The following is a 16367-nucleotide window of genomic DNA, read 5'->3' on the forward strand; positions in this document are numbered from 1 at the left end:
GGAGGACAGGCCACCCCGTCGGGCTTGGCGGGCACTGCCGCCACCGCGGAGCTGGGGTCTCAGCGGAGTCTGTGGTGTCTCGGTCGGGAGGTTCCTGCCATGCGGCCCAGAGCCTTGTCCTCTGGGAACCCGAGGACCTGGCGCAAGTGCTGGCTGTGCTGGGGGAGGTGGGGTAGGAGCTTGTGCCTGCCATCACGCGGCGGTGGGGTCTGTGAGTCCCCTCCTCGTCCTCCGGTCCATCCGCCCCAGCCCCCTCTCGGCCCTGGACGCAGACGTGGGCGCCCGCTTGCTGAGGGCCGGCGGTGCAGAAGGCTCCTGCCACCACGTCTCCTGCCTCAGAAAAGTCGCGCCCTGAAGCTGCCCTGCTGGCGTTTGTGTCAGCGGCTCACGCGTAACAAACAGAAGACAGTCTGCGCTTCGTTCTCCGTGCTCCGGGCTCGGGGCAACCTCTTCTGCACAGGGCGGTGGCCGCAGCCGAACCGCTGAGGCCTTGGTGGGAGGGGCGGGGGGCGGTCACAGGGGGCGTCCTCGCCTGCGGGGGATGCTCAGCGCCCGTACACCCCCTTCTCGCCATGTCCCCCATGCACAGCGAGACCCTCTCTCCCTCTTAAGACCACAGCCCTATGGCATCAGGGCCCCTCCAACCTCGTTGAACCCGACTCCTTTCCTAATGGCCCATTTCCAAACACAGTCACCCTGGAGTTAGGGCTTCAGCCCCCGCGTCTGGGGGACAGTTCAGTCGGCAGCAGCACCCCTGGCCTGTCCGAGGCCAAAGAGCTGGGCTGTGGCCCCAAGCCTGAGCCCTGGCCCCGCTGCTCCCTGTGCCAGCAGGTTGGTAAGAGGGAGGGCCCTGCACCGCTGTCCCCGTGCGGGGGAGGCTCGGTGCCGCTGCCCTTACGGCTCATGCCACGTTGGGTCCCTCACCACCTCTTAGGTGGCCGTCACGTCTGTGTTACACCTGGAAAAGCGAGGCCTGTGGGTCACAGGATCAGCCCCAGGGCCACGCAGCCGGCGGGTGCCTGCCGGGGCTCTGAGTTCATCCACCTGAGAGCAGCGCAGACGTTCGCCCTCGTCCCAGGTGTGGCCACGTCTGTGCGTCCGTCCGTGTGTGCAGGACACTAGCTGTGCGTGTAGGAGGAGTGCCTGCTTTTCTCTTGGTGCAGTTTCGGGCTGGCCTGCTTTTCTGCGTCCGTTTTGCCTTTGTTCTTCACTCGCCTGCGTCTGGACGCCATGCAAAGTGCCAGGGATGCGAACGTCTGTAAAACCCTGAGCTCCGGGGACTCACAGAGGAGCTCGTGTCACAGGCGCGAAAAGTCTTCTGAATAAAACAGTTGGGTTCCCGTGGTTCTGATACTCAAGAGGGCCGAGGCCCAAATGTCTCCCCTGTAGCTGCCAGGCAGTCGGCCTTGGCCTCCCGGGGGTCAGAGGACGGGCGTCCCGTGGTCGGACCCCTGGGCCGTGGCCTTGGCCTCCCGGGGGTCAGAGGACGGGCGTCCCGTGGTCGGACCCCTGGGCCGTGCTCTTAAGGTGGTGGAGGGCGCCCAGCTCCTCCTGCTTCGTGTGCGGGTCCTGGTCTGGGCACGAGCCCCAGGCGCACAGGTGTGAGGGGAGCCCGGGACGGCTGCTGTGCTCCACCTGTCTGCCCGGGGACGGTGGGAAGGTGATGGCGTGATTCACGAGAGACGGCGTCCTTCTGTGTAACGGCCGGCAGGCCAGGGTGTGAGCCCCGCTCCCCGGCAGGGGTCGTGTCACGCTGCCCCCTGGCTTCTCCGTCCACGTGGGATCCTGGGGGTCAGGCTGAGTTGAGGACCCCAGGCCTCAGTTCTGCCCCGGGTCCTGGTAGCGGCCCAGGGCCGAGTGGCCGTGAGCCGAGGGCCTCTGCTGCCCTTGTCTGATCTTCCATTAAATCAGCCGTTTGCAAAATCCACTGAACCCCGGGGTGACGGGCAGGGTGTGGACGTGGGCACCGATTCCCATGGGTGGATGCGATCTGAGAGGCGTCGGGAGGGCGTGCGAATGGGATGGGGCAGCTGTGCCTGGGGGGCCACGTGTCCACCCCGTGCCCTGCGGACAGAGCAAGGCTCACACTGCTTGGCCACGTGAGTGACACAGCAGTGCGGCCGCGTCTGTGAACCGCGAGGAACTGGAGAGCGTCCACCCGAGGAGGTGCGGGTCTGGCAGCGGATCCGGAAACGCGGCCGGACCTGCCTGGGCCTCCCTGATCCCACTGGGTGGCCAGCAGGCGGGCCCACGGCCGGGCAGGTCCCCTTCGTCCCCAGAGGAGGCGGGAGGCACCCTCTGCTTTCGGTGCGTTTAGACTCTGTAGGTGCCCTGGGGGTAGCGGGCGCATGTGCCCCGGGCCCCGCGTCTGCTCCACGTCTGCCGGGAACTGCCCCCACCTGGCGCTGAGGCGCTGGGGTCTCTGTCCTGGTCACTGTCCCTGGGCTGTGCGGAGCCCTCAGGGCAGGCAGGGGGGGGGATTATCTCCGTTAAGTGCACAGGAGCCTGTGCCCAAAGGGAGTTCGTCGTGGTGGCCTCGTGCTGGGGCCTCCAGAGGCGGGATCGGCCCACTGCGCGGGTGCGGAGAGGCTGCAAATGCAGGGGAGGGCGTCTGAGCCGAGCAAGGAGGCCCAGCTCGGCTGGGTCACCCAGGACTCGTGCGCCCGCGAAGGCCCGGAGGCTGCGGTGGGGAGGGGTCCCGCCCGGGTCGAGTCTCCACCCGACCGTGGGAAGAATCCAGTGGGTCCCGACGCCATGGGAAGGTGATGCATTTCCTGAGCCCTCGCCTCACGCCCTCGGCCGGGTCTGGCCCACAGAGGCCCCCCAAGATCGTCTTGCTGAGACTTTCCCAGAAAGACCCCCAGGGCGAAGAGGGAGTGAACGCGGGTGCCCCAGGGCAGCTTTAAACAGGTCATAAACCACGGACATTGAAGCGGCCAGCAGCACAGATGCCCGATCGCTCCTGCCCTCCCCAGCCCCCGGGATCGCAGGGCCCAGGCTGGCCGCGTGGCATGTGAATCAGGCCCCCGGCCGTCCCCCGGCTGCACCTCCACAGCCGGCAGAGCAGACAGGGTGAGGGTTTTTAGAGAGCTCGGGGGACCCTGGACGAAAGGGGCGAGCTGGCCCTCGTGCTGGCTGAAAATCCGGCGCAGGAGAGAGGCACCCAGCAGGGCTTTAACTTAACCTGCTAGACACGTATTTCCTTAAGGTCGAGAGCTCTGAGCCTCAGCGCGCTGATGCAGAGCTCAACCCTTGCCATTCTGGACGCCACAGGCCACACGGGCAGCTTTCGAATCCTCCCCCCGCCCCGGGTCATATGGGTTTGTCGGGGCTGTTTTTAGTGACAGCTGTGTCCACTGGCCGTTTCTGGATGATTCTGGTTGGAGGCTGCCCCCAGCTCCGCAGTGCCGTCTGCAGAGCCACGTCCTGGAGCCTGAGGCTGTAGGACCAGAGGCAGGGCCGCTTGTTCCTGGGAGAGGCCGTCTTGCCTGTGCTGGAGCTGACGGCCACCTTCACACCCTGGGCATTGTAGCGGGAAGCGTGTGCGGCACATCACATGTTCTCTTACAGGCGAGGACGTGCGTCTGTGTCAAGGTTGCCCCAGGCCGCTCCGCTACCCCCAGCCTGCCTCCCTGGGATGCCCAGCTCGGAGCAGGAGCCCGTGTCGGGCTGCACACAGAGCTTGGACCCAGCAGAGGCCCCTCCTTGAGGTGGGCTTCCACGCGGGGACCCCAGCCGGTAGGTGCTCACGGCAGAAACCCCAGGTTGGGACTTCCCTGGTGGTGCAGTGGTTAAGAATCGGCCTGCCAATGCAGGGGACACGGGTTCGAGCCCTGGTCTGGGATCCCACACGCTGCGGAGCACCTAAGCCTGTGCGCTACAACTACTGAGCCTGCGTTCTAGAGCCCGTGAGCCACAACTACTGAGCCCACGTGCCACAACTACTGAAGCCCACGTGCCTAGAGCCGGTGCTCCACCACAAGAGAAGCCACCGCAATGAGAAGCCCGCACACTGCAAGGAAGAGTGGTCCCTGCTCACTGCAACTAGAGAAAGCCCACACGCAGCAGTGAAGACCCAACACAGCCAAAAATTAATAAATAAATTAATTTAAAAGAAAGAACCCCTGGGCTGCAGAAACTGCCGCCACGGGCGTGCGGATCGGGAGCGGAGAGACCCTTGGTCCTGAGGGGCCACCCAACGAAGCCACAAGTGCTTCCGCATTCGCGCCGGGACACGGGGCCACAGGCGCACCGAGTCTGGGGGCCCGGCCTGGGCTGTGAACAGCTCCTGTACCAAGTGCCCGCCCCTCCCCTGGGGCCTGCGGTCCCTGCGTCAGGGCACGTTCACGTGGGGAATCTTCACGCCCTCGCTGCGGAGGAAGCCCTCGGAGCCACGGGAGACACACGCGGCTGCTGCCGGGACCTGCGGGCGTTTCCCCCACGTGTGAGCCACACGGAGATCAGTGCCACCCGAGGACGGCGGGCAGCGGCCCTTCTCGGTGTCCTGCCGGCAGCCAGTGACACTTTCCCTGGAATCCAGTCCTGCAGGGACCCGACCCCTCACGCAGAGCCCTAGCTGACTGTGAGAGAGAGAGGGAGAGAGGTCCCTTCCCCAGCAAAGGCCCGTGAGTGTGGGCACCGGGGCGGGCCAGGCCCTGTGGGTCGTCGGCCTGGCTGATGAAAGCAAACGCACACCCCCGCGGAGCACCCGGGGTGAGGACGCCCCGTGCACCCTCCGCAGGCTCGCCTGCCCCCGCCGTGCTGGGTGCGTCCTGTCCAAGAACGCTGGGCACACTGGGGTCGGGGCGTCCGAGGCGCCGCGCCCTACAGCTCTCGGCCCGACGTGACTTCGGGGACGAGTGGCCGACCGTGGCTCAGCCTGCAGGCAGCAGGGATACTTCCCGTGGCGGCCCCGCAATGACCATCACCCGCGTGTTTCCTCCCTGCCCTCCAGCTGTCAGCGCCGCCCGGGGACCAGGCGCCTCCCCGCCCAGCATGCAGACACGTCAGACGCGGGAAGAATGACGGGAAGCAGGGGCTGGGAAGTTGGCACAACGAGGGCAAGACTAAAGGAAACAGCTTCTCTGGGAATCCTGAGTCGAAAGCCCAGGGCCTGGAGACGCTCAGCGGAGTTACGTGCTCCTGCGTCGGTGGGTCTGGAGTGTCCCCTGGGTCCCAGCCGTGTGGCTACCGTGCTACCCAGGCGCCCCGCGGACAGGCTTCACAAGAGGCCGTCTTCCTCGTCACGGCTGCTGTGGATTCGCAGGCGCCGGCTGTTCCGGAAGAGATGTGCATCCTTGCTGGCTCGAGACCTTGGTTAGAGCAAAGCTCTGTTTGGGAGAGAACCTTTATTTACTTAAGGAGGAGGCTGGGATTGCGAGGGGCGTTCCCTCCGTGCGGCTGCCCCGGCCGCCGGGAATCCGGCAGCACACACACGAAGAGGTGAAAATGTGATTAGGGGGGATCTGATGACAGCTCATTACCCATCCTGCATTTGCTACGGCAGCGCCGGGCATCTGTTACGAATTTAACTGCGCTCTTACCAGTCACTAGCAGGATAATCTGACCACCGGGATGTCTCCTGTAAACTGGTGTAAGAGGCAGGAACCAACGAGAAAACGGGACACAGGAAGTAAGCAAGGGCGGGAGTGGAGCCCCAGCCCCTGTGCAGACCCCACGGCACATCTGCTCACCTTCTCCCTGGCCCTCTCGGCGCCTGGTCGGGCCCACGGCCTGGAGGGGAGTGAAGGGGACCCTCCAGTGCCCATCACGCCCTCCTCCCAGCCCGGTTCTCTGCACCGCCGGCTTCCTAGCGAGGGGTGGACAGGGCAGTGGTCTGGAAGCCGTCCGGGGGCTTCCGGCTCTGCCCCAGGAGCCGCGCGATCACTGGTTGTGTGTTGTCTCCAGTGGAAACGAAGCAGCAGGAGGGAGGGGTGGTGTATTTGCTCGTGTGGAACTGGTTTCCTTGTCGAGTGGCTGAAGGCTTCTCTCCTACAGCAAATGGACGCTCATCTTTCTGTCAGATTTTTACTGATTTCCAAACGCCATCTTACCGTTCAGGTTCACCAAATGTCAGACATTTATCAGATAGGGCGTCAGTAGCAGCAGAAATGCAGCAGTGCATCCAAGTTAAAAACGTCCCTTTGATTACTACAAATCCGCGGCCCTTGGGCCCAAGGCTTCTACTGCAGTTTGCGAATGGATTCTTCTAGCCCATTAGTGCTGGGGGAGATTCCAAGGAAAACAGTGCTCTCGTATGAGAGCCAGCTGCAGCTTTCTGGGCCGATGACTCACACCTCCTTCTAATCGGGTGGGAGAAGCAGGCAGGAGGCGCCCAGGGACTCGGTCAACGCGGTTGTTTTCGCAGGGCGCCCTAGCCCCGGGCCCGCCCCGCGGCTCCCATCTGCCGCGCGGGTTTCTTTAACTTCTTTTCTTTCTCGCAGTTCCAATCGTGAAGACGGAGCCCAGTGACGACTACGAGCCTGCCCTCACCTGTGGACCAATGAGCCAGGGCCTGAGTCCGCTCCCCAAGCCCTGCTACGGCCAGCCGCTCGCCCTGCCGCCTGACCCGGGCTCCTGCCTCGCGCCCGGCTTCCCGCCCCGTCCGCAGAGCAGCGCCAGCCCCGAGCTCCACGACCTCTCCTGCGCCCCCTACGGCCCGGCCACGGCCGGCCCGGGCCACGGCCCCCTCGGACTTCCGCGGCCAGTCGGCGGGGTCCTCGCCGGCCAGGAGGCGCCGAGACCCGCGGGCGTGCCTCCCGGGCCCCCCCAGCCGCCGCCCCCCGCCCCGCTGCAGCCACAGGTGAGTCCGCCGTCGAGTGGTAGCTGCTCCCCGGGGTGCCGGCCAGCGCTCTGTCCCCACAGTCCCTCCTCTCCGCTGCCGCCCGGGACCCAAGAGCCGACCCGCCTGCAGCCCTGCGGCCCCGCGCGCCCCCCCGGGACGGGCCACCAGCAGCAGCAGCCGTCCGAGGTTCCGAGCAGCGAGCCTGCAGCCGCCCGGCCCCTGCCAGCGCCCGAGGTGCGTGAGGACAGTAATCATAGTCTGGCCCCCATTCCCGTAACGGTCAAGCGAGAGCCTCAGGAGCTGGACCCGCTGGACCTGGACGACGGTAAGTGCTCGCGGGCAGGCGTGCGGCCAGCCTGGCGCCGTGGGCCCGCCGCGGCAGGAGGGGCGCGTGCACCAGCCGCCCAGCTGGGGCGCGCCTGGCGTGTGTCCTGCGGGACGCCCCTGCCGCCCTCAGTGGCCCCTGGCGGCCGGCAGTGTTGCCGCCAGCCAGCGGGGTCGCGCAGCTCTGCCCGGTGGGGGCCTGTGGCTGTCGACCCTCGGGTACACTGTCCACGGGGCGACACGGGGAGAGCTCGGGGCGCCCGGGTGTGCCGGCCCTGGCCGCGTGGAGCAAGCGCCCCCGGGAGCTGACGTGCCCTGTTAGGAGGGAAGACCGCCTGGCCTCGGCCGCGGCTCCAGCTTCTCGATTCCTAGTGTCCGAACCGCTTCTCTAGTCGCGTGAACCGTTTATGTATTCGCGCAGCTGAAAGTGAGCGACTGGCACCCTGTTTGGCTCGTGAGAACACTGTAAGCACGTGACAGGCTTGTCGGAAGCTCAGTGATCAGGCGATGAGGTGCCGCTGGCTCCCTGGACCGGGGCTCGGGTCCCAGCGCGGCACCGGACTCCATGGAGACGCATTCAGGGTGATTTGGAAACCAGGCGTCCTCGAGACACCTGCAGTCAGGCTAATTCGTGTAAAAATCTGAGCCCCAAGGTCTTCCTATAAAATGAGAGCAGAAGGCACCTGGTCGATGGATTGTTTTTCTCTTTCATTTGGGAAAAGGTGCCGGGGGCCCCGTGATCTGGTGGGTGAGAGGTCACCGGTGCTCTCGTGGGCCCTGCGTGGACGGTCCGTTCGTGTGGGCGCACAAAGCCAGCCTGGAACAAGGCAGCGAGAACCCGTCCCCCAGAGGAAGCCGCACCGGGCTGGTCTCAGAACCTCTGCCTGAGGGGCCCCGGGACCACACGTGTGCCCCGAAAACAGCGGGCAGACGAGCGCCGTCGGCGGGTGCAGGGCCGGGAGAGCCCGTGGGGGACGGGGGCCCAAGCCCAGCCGTCTGCTCTCGCCCGAAAGCTGTGAGGCGGGGCAGGGCCTGGAGGAGGGAGACGGGCGCCTTCTGCGACCCCCGCCCTGACTCCAGCGGGACCACGGCGGAGCTTGCTGGCGCAAAGCAGACCTGAGGGCCAGCGTCCAACCTCAGACACGGGCCCGCCTCGGCCGGACCCTGGGGTCAAAGGCGCCGGGGTGAGCGGGGGTGCGGAGCAGGGCCTCCTCCCGTCCTGACCGCCGTCCCGGTCCCATCGTGAGCGCAGGCGTCTGGTTAGGTGAGCCTGGCACCTCCTGGGCCGTGACCAAGCCCCTAAGGTTGCTGAGGGCCCAGAACGTGGTCCTCAAGGGAAGAGCCCCTGAACTCGGGGCGGTGCCTCTGAAAGCACGTCTGAGGGTGGGAGGGAGGGACCTGGCCTCTCGAGGGTCCCACCAGCACACCCTACAGAGGGGCCGCCTGCGTTTACAGAAGAAGGACACTTGAAAGCATGTGGCCTTGGTTCAGGAAAGAGCAGGGGAGGCCCTGAGAGGGGCCTCACTGCCCCCCGAGCAGACAGGGACCTGTGAGACCCTGAGGCCTGGGGCGGCCAAGCTGACGGGGTCCAGCCCTGTTGCTGGGCTGGGGGCTGCAGCCGGCGTTTCACCAGCAGGAAGGCCCCCGTGCTCCAGGCCCGCCTGCACCTGAGCGTCAGGCGGGGCGGCGAGCGGGGGCCCCGGGGGCACCTGCGGCCACTCCTGGGACAGCAGCTTCAGGGACTCGGTCCCGAAAGGATCCTCGTGGGCCCTGCTTTGTACTCAGCGGCCATCGCCCGGGCCAGCTGTCAACGCGGCCTTTCGGTTTTGGCCACGAGAGCGAAGTGACGTCGGTTTCCTTGGTCAGGATTGGGGTCACGGTGTGCGGCTTCCCCAGAAAGTGGTGAACGCGTGTCCGTGAACGTGCGTGTATCTTCACACCACCCCCACGCGTGACGTTTCGGTGCCACCCTGCTCGTCCCCAGTTAAAGCCACGCCAGGGTGGAGCCCTGAGCGGCAAAGAGTAAACGCTGCCCTGGCCCCGTTCCGAGGGGCCCCGCCACGTCCCTGTGGGTGGACATCCCCTGCGTGGACGCTGCGCCCAGCGTCCCCCCGAGCGGTCTTTCCCAGAGGGAGGCCCCCGAGGTGGAGGGAGGCCCCCGAGGTGGAGGGAGGCCTCGGGTGCACACGCCGCGTGGCCGGGAGGCGGCCCCGCACGAGCCTGGCTTCCCTGCGGGGGGCTCTCGGGCCCGCGGGGTCGGTCTGAGCACACAGGCCGGAGGAACGGCCCTGGAAGTGGCCACTGAAAACTAAGGCTACGGGGCTTCTCTCCTGGAGTTGGAACCACACGCCTTCCGGTCAGGCGTCTGTCCCCGCTCAGGAAAGCAGTTCAAGTGTTTGTTGCTCGGTCTGAGCGGCTCAAGACTCCCCACGTCCACAGGCAGTGAGCATAGAGAAGGGGCCCGGCTCTTGCTAGAAGGCTTGTAGTGGAAGCAGCAGGAAGCACGTCTGTCCTCGTGAGCGGGTGGCCGGAGCTGTCAGCTGCGTGCCGGGGGGGCTCTTGGGGGACCTTGAGGCCACATCTCCGTGCTCGCCGTGGTTCCTCCGCCTGGAACCCACTTGCTCACTTGCTTACAGGAGCTGTGACGTAGACACAGGTCAGTCCCTCGTAAGTCCTCGAAAGACCGCCTAGTGCAGAATAAAGGCCCACATGGTGGCGTGGGGACCTGAATCCCCAGCCTCCCCGGCCCAGGGGCTGAGGGGCTCCGGGGCGGGTTCTTACTGGTCCCTCCTGACGGGGATGGGGGGAGGGGTACGCCGGTGTCGTGGGGTGGGTGTGGGCCCCCGAGGTTCCTGTACAGCTTGGACGCCTTGAGTTGGCACCAGTGACCTGATCCTTGGCCGGTCCCACCATTAAACGTTTGTGGTTGAGGGGTTTGAAAGTTAGTTTGTTAAGAGGGACGAGGTCCACACTCCCGCTTGTTCTGGGGGGAGGATGGCGTGCCTCGAGGGCGCGTGTACAGAGCGCGGCCCCCGAGGCCCGGGTGGGAGAGGGAGCCGGTCGGCCAGGCCGATCCCTGATTTAGAAAAGAGGCCCCTGTGAAAGGTTTGGAAGGGGGCCCGGGGAGGGGGTCGTCGCCTCACTCTAAGGCACACGCGACTTTCCTGGTGTGTCTGGGTTTTAATTGGCAGCCCAGCCCAGGAAGGTGCAGAGAAGAGAAAATGGAGACGAGGGCGGAAAACTAAATCAGAAAACTAGACGCTGATTTCCAGTGACCTTGACGTTAAAAGGCAGAGACTTCATCGTTGTCATTTACACCCAGGGAGAGGCGAGTAGTTGGGGTGGCTGACGACAGGGACCAGGGAACAAGGAGCAGGAGGGGGCGCAGGGGGAGGAGGGAGGGGGCGATTCAGGCTGTGCACGGCGGCCCCTCCCCAGGCCTCGTCTCAGCAGGACGGGGTAGCTGGTGCCGGGGGCCGCTGGCGGGTACGACCTGCTTGTCGCCTGGGCTTTGCCCCGAGAGCCGTGGCGCCGTTCCCCCGGGGCAGGAGGGACCAGCCGTGCACCACGGCTCACACAGCGAACTCAGCCCTGTGTCACTTGCAGGCACGCAGAGCCATTGCGCGTCACGACCCCAAGGTGACAGGTTAGGTGACATCCCGCCTGGCCCCGCCCCTCACCACCACCGCCCTCAGGGCTCTCAGAGGCTGATGGGAGCCGAGGCTGCAGTGACTCTGGCCCTTGCTTGCTTCGTGGGTGCAACCACTGAGTCAGGGGGCGATTGGGGTTCCTCGGGCTTGTTTGTGATGCTAATGGCGCCAGGTCTGTGAGGGGTGAGAGCTTATCTCACACGTGTTCTGGTTTTTTATTTGGGTTTTTTGCTTTCCGGGAACGTAGAATGAAAAAGGCAATAATAGGATATTATGTCCAGCTCCAGAGAGCCTGGGGCATCTGGGGCCTGTAAGCGAATCATTTAGAGACCGCAAAGCAGCCGTGCCTTACACGGGAGCTGCTGCTCAGTCTGTGGAGTGGCTCCCCAGATGCGGCGGGTTAACGCACGTCCCAAGCCTCCACTTACCTCGAGGAACAATTTGAGTGCACGAGGACTCGCCTCAGATGAACCCCAACTTGTCGATAGGGTTGCTTTTTTTTTAAGTTGTTTCTACTCTTCGGTTTTGTTTCAAAAGTGTCTGGACCATAAATAGTTCCCACTATGATTTATTCTTTAGTTCAACAATATGCGTGAAACATGCTCTCCACTCGGACTTCTCGATCGTGGCGGTTCCACAGCGCAGCTTTTCTTTTAAGAATTAGCTTATGGGCCTCATTTATTTTGAATGTAGATGAAATGTGTCATAAAAGCCACACGTGAGCCATTTCCGTGGTGTGACTTTTGGGACCCGCCCCTCGCAGAGCTGCGCTACGCGACCGCACAGCAGCAGCCCTCTCTGGGTGACGGGTTGTCCTTGACCGACACACGTGAGAATGTGGGCGGCTCACACACACGCGCACAGTAGTCCGTGTGCCGCTTGCGTACATCTGCTGGAAAGCCATCGTGAACGTCCCTGAAGCTCGCAGAGTTTATCCAGCCAGCGTTAACGTGAAGCGGCCCCGTTTTGCTGACGTGAGGATCCCCCTTTGCGACCCAAGCGACGGCTCCCGGGGTGTCGGTTTGTCTGCCACCGTAGCAGCCCCTCCGCGTCGTGCCCCGCCCGCCCTGTGGCCTCGGCCACGGTCGGCCCTTTCGGTCCCCTGCAGGGGCTCTCGGGTTTCCACAAGTCTAGATGTCATTAGAACAGCAAGCAGGTGGAGCAGGCGGCCAGGACCATGTCTGCCCCGCGTCTGGCTGTGTGTCCCCCGTGTCCCCCCTTCTTTCCTGAGCCTGGGCTGCTCTGGGGGAGGACACGGTGCTTTCCTCATGGAAAGTCTTACTAACCTGGCCCAGGGCCCGGCTCTGAGGCCTTCCCCGCTCCTGGTGATGATGGAAAGAGCCTGCCTTGCAGGTCAAACGCACGGGCTTGTTAACACTGCAGACGTGGGCTGCTACCCGGGGGCGGGAGGACGCACTCAGCCGTGCACGCGGTTCCTGAGGGTCGGTCCTTAAGGCCCGGGCCCCTGGGGTACCACCAGAGGCGGCGGATGCTGGTGGCGTGCTGACCCGCAGGCTTTATCTCCCGAGGTGGAGTCCACCGGGGCCCGGGCTGAAGCCGCCACCCGGAGGAGCGGAGCCCCCGCCCGCTCACTTCCACTTTGCCCACCCGGCGGCAGTGCGTGCCTCCCGGGCGCCGGAGTCGATATGCACGGGGACTCGGGGCTGAGCTTCCAGGGCCGCTGTGCCTCCAAGTGGGTCAGACCGGTGTGCAGGCTTGGGCGCAAGTCTCTGCCTCGTCCCCGACCGGGTGGACCCGAGCGACAACCAGTGAGTGGTGGGAGCGGTCGACCACTGTCAGCCCGCCACGGGCAGCGCTCGAGCACTGCGCGTCTGTTGCGCCCTGGGAGGTGTGTGCTCGCCGCTGCGGTGCGCTGCAGGGCAGCAGCCGTTAGGATCTGCCTCTGGCGGAGGAGGAGGGAAGGCAGGGACTGCTCTGAGGTGTCCGCTGAGTCAGGGCCTCTATAAATAGGGCACTGCCTTTGGCCCCGGGGACACAGCTTGCTAGGCTAGGACGTTTGAGAGTCTCCTGCAGCTCGTATGACACTGCAGCTTAGGTGTCCGAGGTTCGGGGCGCCTCTCAGTTGCAGGATGTAGACGCTAGCTAGAAGCGTGGACTGCTTTGACTTCTAATCAGGTCTTCTCCAGCCCAATTATTTTCTGTGCACTTGGAGGGGAATTTGGTGGTTTGCTTTCAGCTAACATTCACCTTCTCCCTTAATCCTAGGTCTTAGCTGATTTCCTACTGTAGATGGGAGAGCTGTTTGACGTTCTTAATTGGAGGGAAAGAAACAGGGGAGAAAGCGAGGGAAGAGCTGGAAAGGTCTTGTGGAACTAGAACCACTTAGGTCTACCTGGTGCCGGAAACACCGGCGACGGAAGCTGGCGCTCGGACCTGGCTGCGTGCGGGGCACTTGGGCGCCTCGTGGTGCATTGTCTCCAGTCTCGGGCAGGCTGTGAGGGTGGGAGAGTGTTGGCAAGTGAGCGCGTCGGGACCGTGACGCAGTTTTCCAGTGTGGCGATACTTCTGCAGAGGCGAGCATCTTTCCAGGGGGATTTAATCAGCTACGTCTCCCTTTCAGACCAGGTTGCACAACCTTGGCCTGGTCTCTGCGTTTTCTCTCTCTGATGCCATACATTTCAAAGCGCTTTCTCGCTGAAGAACAAGCACACCTGACAGATCCTCTCAGATCCGCGAGCCACACCTAGCACACGGCTGTATTGTGTTCACCAGAGCGTGAAGCCAGCAGGAAAGGTGTCCAGCAGCACAGGAGCCACGTCCAAAAGCCCAGGTGATGACGGACCATCAGGGCTTGGCGTCTCTTTGGGGAGAGTGGCGACCAGGGCCACAGAGGGCTACGACTCCCTCTGCGGGGTGCCTGCGCTTCCACGAGAGCCGCCAGGCGCGTGGCGGCCCTGCCCTGGACGCCACGCACAGGGCTAGCGCCGTGGGACTTCTAAGTGACCCCTGATACGAGTGCCCTCTTCACGTGGAGCCCCGAGGGACAGAGAGTACCTGGTGCAGCCGTCCATCACGTCCAGGCAGAGAAGAACCTGGAAAATTGCTATTGGAGTAACCGTCTTCCCGTCGAGCTGAGAAGGCGGTTCCCAGTCCAACCTGACATCATTGCCAGCACACAGAAAACCCAAACGGCGAAACAGCACCTGTGTGTGGCCTTCGGCTCCTTCCAGAGTGACGTTTCCATACAGTCTCTGTTGACCTATTCAGCCTCACGGCAATCCTGTGAGGGGGCAAGACTGCCGATTCAGCCCCAGCGGACAAAGACGGAGGCCGCAGCTTAGAGAGAAATGCCACTCGACCTGCTCAGGACACAGCTGGTGAGTGACGGGACCAGGGACACCACCTTGATCCGCCAGTCCTGACTTCAACACTGTCTCTCTACTCTCAAGGCTGAGCTGTGTTATTGAGCTTTTTTTTAGCCCACTAGAGATGCAGTGAGCAAAGACTCCTGCGCAGAAGTCCAGCTTCCAGGTATGAATGGCCTTGCGAGCCAAAGAGAAGCTGGTATATTTTTTTCTTCATCAGAGAATCTCTGGTTATTAACTGAGGCACTTTTGATGACCCAAGAAGGACTGGAAGACAGGCAGGACTTCCAAAATGGTGGAGAGAGGACCTCACTGAGAGAGCACCCCCTAAAAAGCAGTAAAAACAGTGACGAAACTTTCAAATCAATTATCCCAGAGTCTGAACATCAACCAGAGGCAGAAAAAACCGAAAAGCACTTATTCAAGAGAAACTGGACCGTGGTGACGAACGTGGGATCTGTGGTGCTGTAATTTGGGGCTACTCCCATGCCCCCTCCCCAGCTCCATGGAGTGTAGCTGTGAAAAGCCAGCAGCTTCACTGACAGTGAAGGAGATTGGCCTCTTTGGGGCTCTGTTAAAAAAACCCATCCCCACAGCACAGTCAGTCCTTTGACTGGTTGTGAAGCTCCCTGGAAAAGCCTCGTTCCCAGGGCAGCATAAAAAGTAGCAGATGGCTGGGGTCATCCTCATTGGAGCTGCCCAAGGCTGTGATCTCAATTAGGGCAAAGGAGCCTGGCCAAACTAGGTGACCACAGGGGATTCTGAAAACCCCTGACATGCTCCTGGGGGTCTGGAAGACTGCACACGTGCACATGGATATGTGCACACTCAGGAAGGCCGCACGCATGCATGTGGGTGTGTGCACACTCAGAAGACGTGGGCAAGGAGAGGGCCCAGCCGTTCACCTGTGGCTCCTTCACCTCGCGACTGTACGAACAGGAGTGAAGCCCAGGCTGACTGTGAACTGAGGGCATGTCAGAGGCGGCCTCTGCACACATATCTCCTCGACAAAACGGGGAGGCCTAATGGTTCAAGACATTCAGAGAAACCAGACTGATCCTTGAAGGATGCTAACCTGAGGGTGACCCCTAGGAAGCCAGGCTCAAAAATAAAAGCAAGACTTTTTAAAAAAAAGTGGAACAGAGAACTTCGCAGCTACACACTGCAGAGATACAGAATCTATGGAATTAGTCCAGGAAAGTCACTAATCAAATAAGCAACAACTAAGGAAAAAAAAGAATCCAGCAATAACAACAAATCCTGGATGGGGGGGTGGGGGAGGGAGCTGATTGCAGAGCTGCTACAGTGTACTATCTCTAATGTCCAGTGTTCAACCAAAGAGTTATGAGACATGCAGAGAAACATGAAAATATGTCCCACACACAGGGGAAGAAGCAACCCGCACGCAGTGGGCAATGTCCCTGAGCGGGCTCAGGTATCGGACTTCGTAGCAAAGCAAATCAGCCACCACAGAGATGCTCAAGGAACCAAAGGGAACTGCGTCTAGAGAATTAAAGGAAAGTGGGACAACTGTGTCTGACCAAATGGAGATACATTTTCTAAAAGAGCCAAATAGAAATTCTAGAGTTGAAACATACAATAACTAAAATGAAAAAACATTAGAAGGGCTGAACAACATTTTGGAGCTGACAGCATAAAAGAATCAACAGACTTGAAGAAAAGTCAATAGGTTATCCAGTCTGAGGGATAGAAAGTAAGAAGATTAAAGAAAATTGAAGAAGTGAAACACCATCAGGCATACAAATGTGCGTATAATAAGAATCCAGAAAGAGAGAAGAAAGGGGTAGAAAAAGTATTTGAAGAAATAATGGTCAAAATCTTCCCAGATTGGAAGAAAAACATTGTAGACATCCCAAAAGGTCAACAAATTCCAAGTAGGATAAATTCAGAGATTCACATCATAGCCAAACTGTCAAAAGTCAAAGAAAAAGAGACAATTCTAAAAGCCACAAGAAAAAACCAAGTCATCAGGTACAGTACGTGGAATCTTCAAAAAGATCGACAGCTGACTTCTCGTTAGCAATCATGGAAGCTGGAAAGCAGTGGGACAGCATCCTCGAAAGCGCTCAGAGAAAACGACTGGTGGCCAAGAAGTTTCTATCTAGCAAAACTAGCCTTAACAATAGAGGAGAAGTAAGCAAAGACGCCATAAGAGAATGTAGTGCCGTCAGACCTGGCCTACAGAAAGTACCAAAGGGAGTCCTTCAGGTTGACAGTAACTCAGGTCCACATGAAGAAGTAAAACACTGGTAAAAATAATTA

The 16367-nt window shown here is 61.7% G+C and overlaps 1 protein-coding gene across 5 annotated transcripts in view; it reads left to right on the top strand.

Annotated features, from left to right (window-relative positions):
* Positions 1-16367, top strand: part of NFATC1 (nuclear factor of activated T cells 1) — a 101729-nt gene that overhangs the window by 65360 nt on the left and 20002 nt on the right. For 3 of the 5 annotated variants that reach the window (XM_027118813.1, XM_027118814.1, XM_027118818.1), the window contains one exon: positions 6444-7109. In XM_027118813.1, the coding sequence (XP_026974614.1) occupies positions 6444-7109 (666 nt within the window). The remainder of the gene's footprint in view (positions 1-6443; positions 7110-16367) is intronic. The other 2 variants (XM_027118815.1, XM_027118816.1) reach the window with 2 other exon arrangements.

Source organism: Aethalodelphis obliquidens, unplaced genomic scaffold, assembly GCF_003676395.1.
Source record: "Aethalodelphis obliquidens isolate GAN/ISIS:26980383/991018 unplaced genomic scaffold, ASM367639v1 scaffold19, whole genome shotgun sequence".
NCBI classification, from domain to species: domain Eukaryota; kingdom Metazoa; phylum Chordata; class Mammalia; order Artiodactyla; family Delphinidae; genus Aethalodelphis; species Aethalodelphis obliquidens.